At 46.9% G+C, this 13,844-nt stretch overlaps 1 protein-coding gene across 1 annotated transcript in view; it reads left to right on the top strand.

Annotated features, from left to right (window-relative positions):
* GABBR2 (gamma-aminobutyric acid type B receptor subunit 2) overlaps positions 1-13,844 on the top strand; it is a 235,915-nt gene that overhangs the window by 29,557 nt on the left and 192,514 nt on the right. Inside the window, exon 3 of the mRNA XM_042912093.1 lies at positions 924-1,094. Within this exon, the coding sequence (XP_042768027.1) occupies positions 924-1,094 (171 nt within the window). The remainder of the gene's footprint in view (positions 1-923; positions 1,095-13,844) is intronic.

Here is a 13,844-nt window from a genome sequence, read left to right as displayed (position 1 = left end):
CCACTCAAAAATAAGCAAAGGATATGACAAAGTCACTCCTAAAATAGATCATACTACTGGTTAACGATCCCATGGAAATGGTCTCAACATTATGCATAACCCATGAATGCAATATGATTCATTTTTTTTTAGTGATAGATCATTATAAGATTATATAGAGGAATGTTTTATTTCTCTCTGTTGCGATGACTGTGGTGAACTAGGCCCTCTAATTATACCTGGCTAGTGGGTGTGTAAATTGATACAATGGGGCGGGGGGAGGGGGATAAGTATTAAATCTTTAAAAGCTCATATCTTTTATCTGGGAAATTTTATATCACAGACTCTATGCAATAGAAATAGCCTAAAATGTGGAGAAAAGATGCTCTGCACAAAGATGCTTGTAGACTAATATGACAATAATGACAAATTACGAATGGTCTAAATGCCCCCAAAATTAGAGAGTATTCAGTAAATCATAATGTGTTCATATGCTGGAATATTATGCAGCCATTAAAATGTTTGCAAGGAGGTTTTGTTTTGTTTTTTAAACAGGATGGTTTCGATGCTTGTAGGATAATGTTAAGGAGTGGGGAGGAGTTCAATTGTGTATGTAGAATGATCTCAAGAATCTCTTTTTTAAAAAATCACTGTGCATGGAAAAAGGACCGGAAGGAGATAAAAATGACGGTAATGGTGGTTCGCTGATGAGGGATAAATTATTGGTGCATTTTTTTTTCTTCTTATTTTGCATTTTTGAAACCTTCTCTTCAATTATAATGTGTTACTTTCACAACAAAAGGGCTTAAAAAATGTCTTGCCCCATGTGTTTGTGCCCCACATCAGGCTTAGGGTCTGGGCTCTATGCCATTCGGAAAGATCCTGGGCTGGCTCACAGCCGTGAAACCCACCAGTAAAGGTGTTGCCTCTTTTGTGTTTTCCAGCTTTCCTTTGCTGCGACCACGCCTGTTCTAGCTGATAAGAAAAAATACCCTTATTTCTTTCGGACTGTCCCATCGGATAACGCGGTGAATCCAGCCATCCTGAAGCTGCTAAAGCATTACCAGTGGAAGCGAGTGGGCACGCTGACCCAAGACGTGCAGAGGTTCTCCGAGGTAGGTTTGCGGAGAGGGCGCGTTCTCACCTACCTGTTAGCTGTTGTCTTCTCCCGCCAAGGTGCAATATGGCTCAATCAGGGATGGGTGATATCACAGGGCTTGTAAGCACGCTTGCATTAGCAGGATCAGAGCTGTTTTACCACCGACAAAATAGAGCTGGTGGCTGAGCAATTGGTGCACGGCAGAGGTGAAAACCTACATCGAGACAGCTCAGGAGCCCAACCTTCCCTTTTGTCGTGCCTTTGGGCTAAATCGTGTGATGCATTCCCTTACTGCTCTTGTAGGTTTGCTGTCCTTGTTACTGATGCCGGGTGACCATCTAAAATCATGCTGTGCCCCCAAGAGCGTTTCTACTGTAAGGGGAGTTTGGGGAGGGGCTGGCTTGGAAGGAAGGCTCCAGTGCCACTGTGGATTGGTGGGTTTGTTTGGGGTTTTATTTGGTTGTTTATGTTAATGGCTTACACACACACATCATATGTGGTGTTTTAGGGTTTTGTTTTGTTTTGTTGCAAAAGAAAAAAAAAGTTGAATATATATAGTAAAAAAAAAAAAAAGTAAAAGCATTGCTTTGCCCAATCCCTGTAAATCCTACTTTCTCTCCCAAGGGAACTCCTGCTTTGAGTTTACTGCTCATCTGCCCAGAACTTTTTCAATATACTGTTTAAACCCAAATGACTCCATACTATATATTTTGCTTTTTTCACTTCACTACGGATCTTAGAGAGCTTGATTGACCTCATTCCTATTAATGGGCCATGCTGTTCTGTCAGATGGATAGACGGTAATTTACTGAATGTGTGCAGCTTTCTGATACCACAGCCAGCACCTTCCCGCCCGGGTGGGCATCTCCATAACAGATTTATAGCAGTGGAATTATTGGATCATTTAAAATATTGTGACAAACTGACCTCCAGGGAGGCTGTTCTGATTTCTAGTCCCACCAGCAGCGTGTGAAAATGCCCATTTCCACGCTTCTTAACTAACGGCGGATATTAGCAAGTGTTTAAAAAGTTTTCCCTACTCAGATGTGTGCAAAAGGATCTCTTGCCTTCTTTCCCATTCTCCCTGTAGCTCCTCCTTTCCTCTTCTCTCCTGCATGTGCTCTGGACACCCGGAGCGTCCCAGCAAAACAAGCTATTCTATATGTGCTTAGCGGCCTGAGAGAAAAAAAACTGAACTGCCTAGGGAGGAAGGGTGTGGGTTGGTGGACCTCCACGGCAGGAGTCAGGGAGGACTCACCCCTGGGTGTGTGTCCGGGAAGGTGGGTGCAGAGCAGTGGGAATCACCAGACCTGTTTCCACTGCAGCTTTGTACTTTCTGAGGCTCTGCCCTACCTCTCCGGGGGGGTGGGGGTGGGGGGGGGGTGGGGTGGGGGGGTGGGGGGGAAGGAGAGCTCCCTCCATGCATTGGCTGTGTGACCTTGGAGAAGTCCCCTCACTTCTCTGAGCTGGGGTTTCCTCCCCTATAAACATGGGGACCGTAGCCTTCCCTTCAGGTTCTTGCCGACATCAGTCATAGATTCAAAAGAGCTTTGGAAACTGTAAAGTTCCCACACTGAGAGGGGTGTTTTCAGAGGTGCTTGAAAAGCAGAAGTGTTTGGCCCCACGGTCTGTGGTTATCCAAACAAGGCAGACTTTTCCCAGGCAAAGCTAGTCCTCATCTTCCCACCTCGCTGTTTCTCAGTTCCTAGGGAGAGGCATAAAGGAAACTTGACCCCCTGCGGGAGTGACTCATTGCCAAAGGCTGCAAAAGCTTTGGCTGCAAGAACGCCTTTTATGCCTTTTATAAGGCAGTGACCAGTGCTCTAAAATGAGTGTCAAACAGGTTGATGGCAAGGGTGGAGATGCCCAGTCCTGTGACCCCATTGACACCAGACTCTGCAGCGATTTGGAGACATCTGCTTGTTCCCATTGGAGTCTTCGGCTGTCGCAGGTCTGGCTGTCACGGCGTGAGGGACCTTTAGGGACACCTCCCCCAACTCCTCATCATATAGAAATGAAAACCGAGACCCAGAAAGGGGAAGGGACAACATTCAGGTTTTCAGAGCACCTCAGAAGTCACAGAAGATTGTTCACAGAAAAGGCAGGACTGAATCCTGGGATCCTGACTCCCAGAGTCACACTTCCCATTGCTCCTTTCCATCCATAGCTTCCTGTTGTCACGTGAGAACTGCTTGTAACTCTGGAGGTTGGAAATACCCCAAAGCCTTGGTTTAAAGAAAAGAAATTCTTAGTCTCCACTCGGTTGAGTGCTTTATAGATTCCCAAACACTCTCACAGCAGCAGCCCGGTGAGAGATGGGGGTGGATGATGGGGGGACAGGGGTTATGTTCCCATTTTCCAAACGAGGAAACTGAGGCTTACAGAGGGCATTTAGCTTCTTCCTCCAGGGCACACGCTAATAAAGAGAATGCTGCCGCCCTGCCCCTCCAACTGTCAGCCATTGCTTTCCTTATTACACTGTCCCTGTCCTCGCTGGGGTCGAGTATTGACAGTTTGGGACCACATCTCCATCCCTACACAGCTGAGTTAGGGCGCTCAGCTGAGGTTTCAGGACATCTCAGTGGGAAACCTCTTTTCTGAGGACAAGATGTTGCTTCGTGGTATTGCTGGCAAGGACCCCTCTCGATTTAAATCTCTCAGGCCAGCTGACTCCTCTGTGTGCCCAAGGGTTTTGGCATCCCTCTCCCGATGTCTGGGCTGCATCGCCGGAGTGCAGGCATGGAGGCTCGCCAGGGGCTAACAGCTTTTCGTGAGTGCGAGGGAAGCTGGATTCCTTTTATGAAATTGGTCGATCAGCAGCGTCAAGCGGTTCTGTTCCCAAGCGGTGCACTGGACGGATGGTCAGACGAAAGCAGTCGTGAAGTTGGAGGAGGAGCAGAGGAGGGGGAAGCTTAATCCCAGAAGGGCTGAAAGGGGTGCAGGGCTGCGGGCCATCCCACCTAGGGACCAGCTGCTCCTGTGGGCCCCTGCTAGTACGTGGTGCCCAGAGGTGGCCCGGGACTGGGATCAGATGGGCAGGTCTCCAGACCCCGCTTTGCCAGGCAAGGGCTGTGGGGCCACAGGCTGTTCACTTCATCTCAGCAAGATCCAGTTTCCTTTGTGTAAAATGGGGATATTTATCCCAATCCCACAGGGACTCAGAGATGACAGAGTCAGGACAAGAATATCAAAGATCTCTGCGTAGTAAATGCTCATTAAATGGACATCCTCTACTCTACTAATTCCTGGGACAAACTCTAGGAATGCGTATCCATTCACTCAAAAAAATAATAAATGGCCTACTGTGTGCCAGGGTCTGTGATGTGCACAGACCCTGTGCTGTGGAGGGCCAGGGAGTAATGGACACGGCCTCAGGGTCAGTAGGGGTCAGGCCTCCTTCACTGGGTTCTCGACTCTGGCTGCTTATTGGAATCACCCGGGAATTGGTTTTTTTTTTTAAGTCGGGTTCCCCTACCCGCCGCCATCACCACAACTTTTAACGGCTTTACTAGGATATAATTTACATACCGTAAACTTTATCCATTGTTAGTGTATAGTCCAATCATTTGTAGCAAATTTCTGTGGTTATGCAGCCCTTACCACAATTCAGTGTTAGAACACACCGATCACCTCACAAGTTTCCTTTGTACCCGTTTGTAGTCGGGCCCACCCCCAGTCCCAGGGTTATTTGCTTGCTCGATAGTTTTGCCTGTTCTGGAAATTTCCTATAAGTAGAATTATATAACATGCACTTTTTTTGTGTCTCGCTTCTTGTATCTAGCATAATGTTTTTAAGGTTCATCCACGTAGCATGTTATCAGTGGTTTGTTTCTTCATACAGCTGAGTAGTATTCCCCTGTGTGGCTAGGGCACATTTCAGAATCCTCTGGGGAGCTTTTAAAATCCAGATAACCCTCGTGTTAGAATCTGTTCAATCTCCCGGTGATTTCAATGTGCTGTCCATGTTAATATACGTTTCCCAGTTGGATCCCTCAGGAAGCCAGGGTGGGAAACGGCGCCCTCTTGTGGTGGGGGCCATTGCTCTCAGAGTGGCCTTGGTCTTCCAGCAGCATGTCAGGCCTCCACTGGGCCGGTGACTGGGTGACTGCGAAGCAGGGTGGAGAAGGTGGAGGGTGGGGCTCTGCCAGGTGGAAGACAAAGGTGGGGGCGGGTGATGAAGATTGAGGGTGCTGCTGAGTGGGTGCTCCACGGGGCTGGGGATGGAGAGGGATGAGCAGACAGATGGCCCGTGGGCTTGGAGGAAGTGGAGCTCTGGAAGTCTCTGGGAAGCTTGGCAGTGTGGGGTGAGGGAGCCAGAAGGATGGGAGGGGCGGTCAGAACTGGAAGAAGGACGGAGGGGCCAGGCCCTGGCTCTGTGTGAACAGCTGAAGTGGAGTGGAGGTGGATGTCACTGGAATTGGGGGCAAGGAGGGGGGAGACCAGAGTGCTGAGTGACATCCACGTGGGCATGGCAGGAACAGGATGGAGGCAGGGCTTAGGGTGGAGTCAGAGGCAGTGAGCAGGGCTGCCTGGGGAACCAGCAGACAGCCGCAGGTATATCTGGGCCTCGCCCCCTTCCAAGTTCCAGGTCCTGTGGTCTACCAATTTAGGTTCCCAATTCTGTGACCCAACTAGCCAGCTGAGCAGCCTCAGTTTCCCCTTCTGTAAGATAAAGCAGTGGGGCCAGTTGACTTCTACGATCTCTCCTAACTCAAAGAATTTGTGATGAGGGCCTAGGGAGATCTGGTCTTTGACCCTGATCCTGCCACACTGGGGGTGTGGCCGTGAGAATTACTTCACCGCTTTGTGCCTCAATTTCTTTGCCTTGAAAATGACGATGGTAACAACAGTACCTAAGTCTTAGGGATGGTGAGGATTAACTGTGTTTAGAAACTTAAGGTGCTAATTGAAGTGCCTGGCTCATAAGAAGCACCATGCAAGAGGTGGCTGTTATTTTTATTATCATCTCGAATCTGGCTCCTTAGCCTGTGACTGCCCCCACGCAGGAGCCCAGCTGTGTGGCTGCATGGCTCCCCTTCCTCCCTGCCCTCCAAGCAGGCTCTGAGGCTCCCAGCTCAGTTGCTGGTCGTCAAGTGATCTCAGGATTTCTGGGGCTGACCTTTCCATCCCAGAGACCTCCCCCAAGTGGTGGGATCCTTGAGGCCCTTGATCTGTCCAGCTCCGAAAGGGCACCATCTGTAGAGTTCCTCCTGAAAGCAACAGCCCTTTCAGCCCTCCACAGCCCCGCCTGGCCCCTTGAGGCCTTTCCGGCTTGCCGAGTTACCATCTGCCCCACTAGAGGGGTCTCTGGTCACTTCCTCTAAAGTTACTGCTTTTTATAACAGAGCAGTGGATGACAGGGGCCTCCTGCTTGCATCTAATCCGGGAGCCAGCCTTGTTAGAGTCATCAGCCCTTCTCGGCTGCCCTAAGCAGGAATGAACTTGACATGCTGGAGAGACCCTTCATGGTCCCCCGAGGCCTCCTCTCAACTCCAGTCTGTTCCCCCTTTGGTGCAGCCGTACCTCCACGTTCCACGTTCTCTCTGCAGGAACGTCCTCCCCCACACCTGGCCATCCTTCCTCCCCAGGCTGGATGACGTGCGTGTGCTGCCTCTGTGCTCCCCGCACCTCCCCCCACCCCAGGCTTCTCTCTGCCCCAGCTCCTTGCACAATGCAGTGTGGTACGCCATCTGCTTCTTCACCCATCACCCACCGCCACTGGCGGGGGAGCCTCTGTGGACAAGAGCCACCCCGACCTTTCTGTCCCTTCACCCTGCATGCCGCCTGACACATGTCTTCAGCAAGGATTTCAGTAAATGTCTCTCTATCCATCGGGCCAGATTCTTGGGGACAAATGCAGTAATTTCCCCTCTGTTGCCCTCAGTCTGCCTGCACCTAGGATGGTGAGGTGGGGAGGGAGGGGTGCAGAGAGATCCCTGCTCCTAGCCTGAGTCACCGGGGCCAGAGAGAAGAAGGGAGGGGCTGCACAGGCAGCAAGTTACAGTCCCACAGACCTCAGGCAGGCCGTTCTGTCGTTTCTCACCTGGGTCTTGTTTTTGGATGGGACGTTGTTTCTTGGTGGAGATTCTTCTAGAGATCTCACTGGGAAGTTCTGGGCCAGCCGCTGGAAACAGCAGTGGCCAGGATCTGCATCATGCTTCTGGGTGACAACGATGTCAGGCACTGGAAATGTATACGTTGTAGTTCGTGTCTGACTTCTTTTTGTCGGCTGTGTCATCCTGGGATGTTCATTCTGAGTGGGCAACACTTCAGGTAATCCCAATGGTTCTCAAAGTACAGTCCTGGACCAGAGGCATTAGCGTCATTGTCACCTGGGAACTTGTTAGAAAAACAAATTTGAGGGCTCCACCCGGTCACCCTGAAACAGACCCTTTGGGGTGGGGCCCAGTATGCTGGGGTTTTCGAACCCCTATGCTGGAGGAAAGGGCAGCCTTCAGCTGAGGTCACTGTGCTCCGAGGTCTACTTTATCTGAGAAAAGGGACAGGCCTGCTGCAAGAACCAAGGCACCTCTCCTCTCTGTCCTTGGCTTCCCTCCAGGCTGCAGGATCACCTGGGCAGCCCACACATCCTCAGATCTTCCATCTTTAGGAGGCAGGAGGGGACTGCTGACAGACCAGATTCTTATCCGAGTGGTCCTAGTGCCCCAGCCTGTGCCCAACTTTCATCTGAAAACTTGCCAATGCTTTTAGGCGATGACTGTCTGCCCCTAGGCAAGAAATGTCCTCTCCTTCTCTGGGCTCTTACCTTCAGCCCTAGGAGAGACCTGGCCTGCGGACCAGCCAGCAGGGACTGCTCCCTATCTGTCCTGCCCACACCAAAACAGCTGTTCGTAGCAGCCTCTTTGGCATTTGAGGGGACGGGGGGGTCCATTATTTCCCAGGGTGTATGTATATGTGATAGGATTTTTGTACAGTTTTAACAGCTGTGTGTTTTTGCTATTATATACCAGGGAGGAAAAGATAGCTAGCTCATCAAAACCGCACTTCAGTGAGGTTATTGTTGGGAATGGAAACCTCATTTAAAAAGTGAGGCTGTTCAAAGGAAAAAAACGAAGCCAGTAAGCACAGAGGTGGTGCACTTAGGTGGTGAAATTGCCTCTAAAGGGGTACAGGAGGGACTGAGGTTTGGGAAACACTGGGATGGATGAAGCCCATTCGGCTGCCTGTTCATTTAACACATGGCAGTGGGTGAGGAGTGGAGGGTAGTACTGGAAGTAATAGGCTTTTCTTTGAAGCCCTGGGCCGTGCAGATATTCAGTGGCAGAAATTCAAAGTCAAGGTCAAGGACTGGACCTGAAAACCTTCAGCCTTCTGAGGCTGAAGCTCCATGGGGCAGACTCTAGGGTTCAAACGACACTTGTTCCTTCATGCGCGTGGCCCCAGAGGAAAGTGCAACCCACTAGCAGGTGATCTGCCGTGCCCATCCCCCCACAGTGGGAAGACCCCTATGTGGGTGAGAACCATCCACAGTCACGTGTGTGGTTTCCAGTGCTCCCGCCATGCTGGTGGCAGTGTTCTGTGGTGGTGTGCACACACCTGGGAGGCCATTCAGGGGTCTTGCCCAGTGGTGGATGTGGTGACTACGACTTCTGAAGAAAAGGCAGACCTCCAACCTGCATGCCCTTGGTCTGGCTCAGAGGCTCTGCCCTCGGGAGAAACTTTCCCCGCTCCACTTCAGAACAGGAAGGAGATGGCTGCCCCATCCGTGGTGTGAAAGGAAGACCCCGGGGCCTGCAGGATGCTTCCTCCCTAGCATTCCACGCCAGGTGCCCAGAGCTGAGCATCCTTCCAACACACACAGCCCTACTCTGAAAGGAAAGGAGTTGCCCCGGACCCTGCTTCAGGAGGGCAGGAAGCTTGGCTGTGGGAATGTGGTGCCAACCACCAGGGCTCATCCAGAGCCTGGGTGAGTGCCAGCCTTTCAGCTCACCAGGGCTGTGATATCAGATAAATACACCTTCCGCCCAGGCCACGTGGATCCCAGAGCACAGGGGTGAGGATCCAGAAGGAGATCCTGGAGATGTCTGGGGGGAGGGTTCCTGCCATCCACGCCAGCCTCAGAGCCCTCACCAACAACACTTCTAGGGCATCCCCCACAGCCCCTGGGCTCTGGTTCCCAGAGCATGACTCTAGCCCCATGAAGCAGAACCTTTGGTGTGGGAAAATGTAAGTATAACATCATCTATTGCCTTTTAGGGGGTGTGAGGGTACTGTGTGCAGGTGATGACATTCAGTCACCCAGCACGAGGCTACCTCTGTTTTGTAGAATAGACTCAAGAAGGATTAAGTCCCTTTGCCAAGGTCTCACAGCCACGAGGTGGCAGGTGTAGGTGTAAACCCAGGTTCGTGCCCACCCTTGTGGAGAGGAGACCACCAGCCAGGGCCAGTATCCCCACCCCAAAACCCTACCACAGAAGCAAAGAGCTGGATATATAGACCAATCAATTCATGATACAAGGAGAGCTCCTTGAGGTCCCCTGCAATTTTCATCATAAGATTCCACGTTTAATTTTCATTATTTTCCCAGATTCTGAATCTCAGAGCCCAGCTCTATCTTTCTACGCTGGCTCCTACTGAAGTATCCCTTGATGCTTTGTTTCAGCTGGGTCTCTTGGTTGACAGGGCAGTGCATCTCATAGTGTGCAGGTCTCTAAAGCTATTCTGGTATATTCTGGCTGAGGTTTTTTTTCCCCCAAGACCCAGCTGCCAGGGTTGGATAGTGCCAGGACAGTAGGAGCAAAGGACTGGAGTTGGAAGGTGTGTGGAACCTTCAGGAAAAGGCAAATAGTCAGTGTGTAACGTGAGAAGCGAAGAATGGGCTGGGAGGAAGGAAGAATGGCGAAGGCCCTGCCCTGCATGACTCTATGTTTGGGCTTGAACAGCAGCAGTAGGGAGCCATGGAAGGCTTTTAAGCGGGGAGTGAGAGACGGTAGCAATCTGGGAAACCAGCCAGGAGGTTACTGCAGTGACTCAAAAGAAAACTAATAAGATTGTAGTTATTTTCTCACATAAAAATGTCAAGTTCTCTTTGCTTTCATTTTTTTTGCTTCTTTATTTAAACATACTAATACATTACTTTCTAACCCTAATATTAATATGTACTCAATGCCGAAAACTTGGAAAACATAGAAGAGCAAAAAGGAAAATTAAAAATCAGCCATAAGCTAGCCACTGAAAGGTCATCGTTAACATCAATAGCATATGTCTTCATAGTTTTTTCAATGTGTATGAGTGAGTATGTATAAACAAATACATGTTTTTACTATAGAAACAGCTTCTTTAATTTAGCAATCTAGGGGCAGCAATCCAGGGGAATTTAGCAATTCCAGGCCAGCGGGTACTGTTCCCACTGTGACTCATAATAGCCTGTCCACTGAGCCTGGTGACACCATGAAGCTACCCCACCTTTGCCACAACCCTCTCTGGTGTGTTTTGGGCAGTTTCCCTCCAGTCCTATTCATCCCGTGGCCTGTTCCCTTTCTTCCTATATTCCAAGAGTTCTGCAAATATTCTGTCCATTGACGGGCTTCTTCACTGCTTTCCAGAGCTGTTACAGATATTTTTCTTAAAAAAATCTTTGTCATTTGGGGCTCCTGGGTGGCTCATTCGGTTAAGCGTCGGACTTTGGTTCAGGTCACGATCTTGCCGTTCCCGAGTTTGAGCCCCACGTCAGGCTCTGTGCTGGCATCTCAGAGCCTGGAGCCTGCTTTGGATGCTGTGTCTCCCTCTGTCTCTGCCCCTCCCCTGCTTTCTCTCTCTCTCTCTCGCTCGCTCTCTCAAAAATAAATAAACATTTAAAAAATTTTTAAAAAATCTTTGCCGTTTTGAGGAATTTGAGATGGGACAGGAAGTAGATGTATATTCTCTGTTGCTGTTTTTTGCAAATAGCTATTGAAAAAAATTCTACTCTATGGCTATGCTGTAATCACTCAAGACAAGCTCCCACTATTGAACATGGAGATGGTTGCCAATCTTTCCTGATTACGAACAACAATGCAGGAAACTCATACTTGTATTTTTGTGTGAACATCTCTGATTAGTTTCTGAGGATAAATTCCTAGAAATAGTGTAAGCACATTTTGGAACCTTTTGTACATGTTGCCAAATTGTCCTCCAGAAAGATCATACCAATTTAGAGTTGCATAGCAGTATATGACAGCACTCATTGCCAACATTATATATTATTCTTTTTTGATCCTTGGCAATTGCTGTTTTAATTTGCATTTCTTTGATTACTTCTAAGGTTGAATTTCTTTTTTACTAGGAATCTGTCTCATTTCTGTTTCTCCTTTTGTAAATTGGCTGTTCATGTTATTGGCACATTTTCCTATTGGAGTGTTCTTATTCTTACGGATTTGTAAGAGCTTTTCATAAGTGAGGCGTGTCCGCCCTTCATCACATTGGTCGCAGATACCTCCCTGTGTTTCATGTGACATTCAATTTTGTTTTTTATGTTATTTGATGCTATTAAAAATTTTACTATTTTATATAGTCAAATTTATCAAGACCATTTTTTTTTCATTTTTCATTTTGTATTTGGCATGTCCTTCTTATCCCCCAATTTCTGTAAATATTCACCTACATTTTCTTTTTCTTCTAGTACTTTTATTACTTTATTTTTCAATGTATCTGAAATTTTAGCATATAGCCTGGAATATCAAACCTTTATTTCTCCTGCCCCCATAGTCAGTCAATAATTCTTCCAGCATTTCATTAATATATTTTCCCCAACTCATTTAAAATGCCTGTGCTAAGTTGTATCTTTAGAAAATAATGTACTACATGTTTTTTATACTTTAGATCAGTTCTATAAAAACACAATGCAAGCCGATTTTAAATTTTCTACGTAGCCATATTTTAAAAAGTAAAAAGATACAGGTAAAATTAATTTTAATAATATATTTTATTGAATGCAGTGTATCCAAAACATTATCATTTCAACATGTGACACTAGCCATGTCGAATTCTCAGTAATCACACGTGGCTAGTGGCCACCATATTGGATGCTGTAGCTTAAGACTGTTCTTGGGTTTTCATTTCATTCTGTTCCATTAATCTATCTACTCTGGAATTGGCATCTCTGTGTTTTAAATATTATTCATGTATAATACAACTTCATGGGCAATCCTTCCTTCCTTTTTCACAATGTCTTTATATTCACCGATTTAATTTTTAGAAGGTTCTAAAAATGCAATAGGTGTTTTTATTTTAATTTTAGTAATTCCAAAATTAAATTGGGAGACATTTGACATCTTTATAATGCTGAATCTATCCATTCAGGAACATAGAACATCACTCCATTCAAAGTTTCTAATTAGGTCTTCAATGAACTTTTGTCATTTTCTTCCTGTACGTCCCTTTCATTTCATGCTAGGCTTATTTTCAAGTATTCCACATTTATTACTGCTTTACGGAAATGGGATCTATTTTCCTTGATGTTAAGTTGTTATTTATCACTGGAATAGAGGAAAGCTGTCGATCAGTGTATGTACATATTGTGACTGGCCATACTGAATTCTTATTACTTCTGGTAGTTTTTTCTCACTTCATTCCCTTGGGTCTTCTGGATGGGCAACAATACCATCTTGAGGAAGAATCAATTTGCTTTCTGTTTTCCAGTGTTACAGCATCTTTATCTTCATGGTTTTTCATTGAGGTGGCACTAGATGGTGGTTAGAACAGAATGACTGCCTGGGTTCTGATTCTAGCTCAGCTACTTTCCACCCCTGTGACCTTGGGCAAATTATTTAACTTTTCCTTGTCTGCCATAATGGAGACATAGTACCTCGGCTTTTGTGACTGTTAAAATAATGAATACATATAAGGTACTTAGGACTTAGAGCAGCGACCAAAAAGGCACCCGATATATATTAGCTATTATTATTGTTATTATTATTGCCTTATTCACATAACATCCTAGAGTTATATTTAAAAATAGTGATAATAGTGGATATTCTTGTCTTATTCTTGGCTTTAATGAGAATGCTATTTGTAAGGTATGAGGTCTGTTAGAAGAACAGATATTCCTCATCATGTTAAGGGACCTTTTAGTTTTATTTATTCAGTGTTTGAACCCGGTATGCATGCTTAAGAAATCAGATATCTTTTTAGAATCTATATCAATAGCTATGCCTGTTTTTCTTTGTTTTATTAGTGTGACAAATTATAGTCATCGATTTCCTTTGTTCATTCTATAATGCATTCATTCAACATATATTTGTGGAATGCCTGGCATATGTTGGGCACTGTTCTAGGCACTGTGACACATTGGTAAACGAAACAAAGTCCCTGCCCTCTAGGAACTTGTATTCTAGTATGGGGAAACAGATGATGAAAACAATGAGAAAATAAATGTATAATATGTCAGGTAATAATAAGTGCTAGTGAGAAAAGTGAAGTAGGGTAAGGGGAATAGGATATGCCACGTGGGGTGGGGTGAGGTCAAGGAGAGCTTCAACCATATGGTGACTTTTTGAGCAAACACCTGAAGGCAGTGAGAGGCAAGTCATAGGATATCTGTGAGAAGAGGGTTCCAGATATAGAGAATAGCATGTACAAAGGTCCTGATGCTGGTGGTACTGGAGCCACATCACAGAGACCATTATGGCTAGAACAGAGTGGGTGAGAGGGGAGTAGAGCTCTTTGGGGCCGAGGGGACTTCCAGCCCCTACAAGATGTTTGTGAGGATTTTGGCTTATAGTTTGAGTCAGTTGAGAATCTACTGGGTATTTTTTTTGTTTTTCTA

The sequence above is a fragment of the Panthera leo genome, chromosome D4 (genome assembly GCF_018350215.1).
Source record: "Panthera leo isolate Ple1 chromosome D4, P.leo_Ple1_pat1.1, whole genome shotgun sequence".
NCBI lineage: Eukaryota > Metazoa > Chordata > Mammalia > Carnivora > Felidae > Panthera > Panthera leo.
Note: the sequence above shows the minus strand (reverse complement) of the source record. Positions and strands in the feature narration are given on the sequence as shown.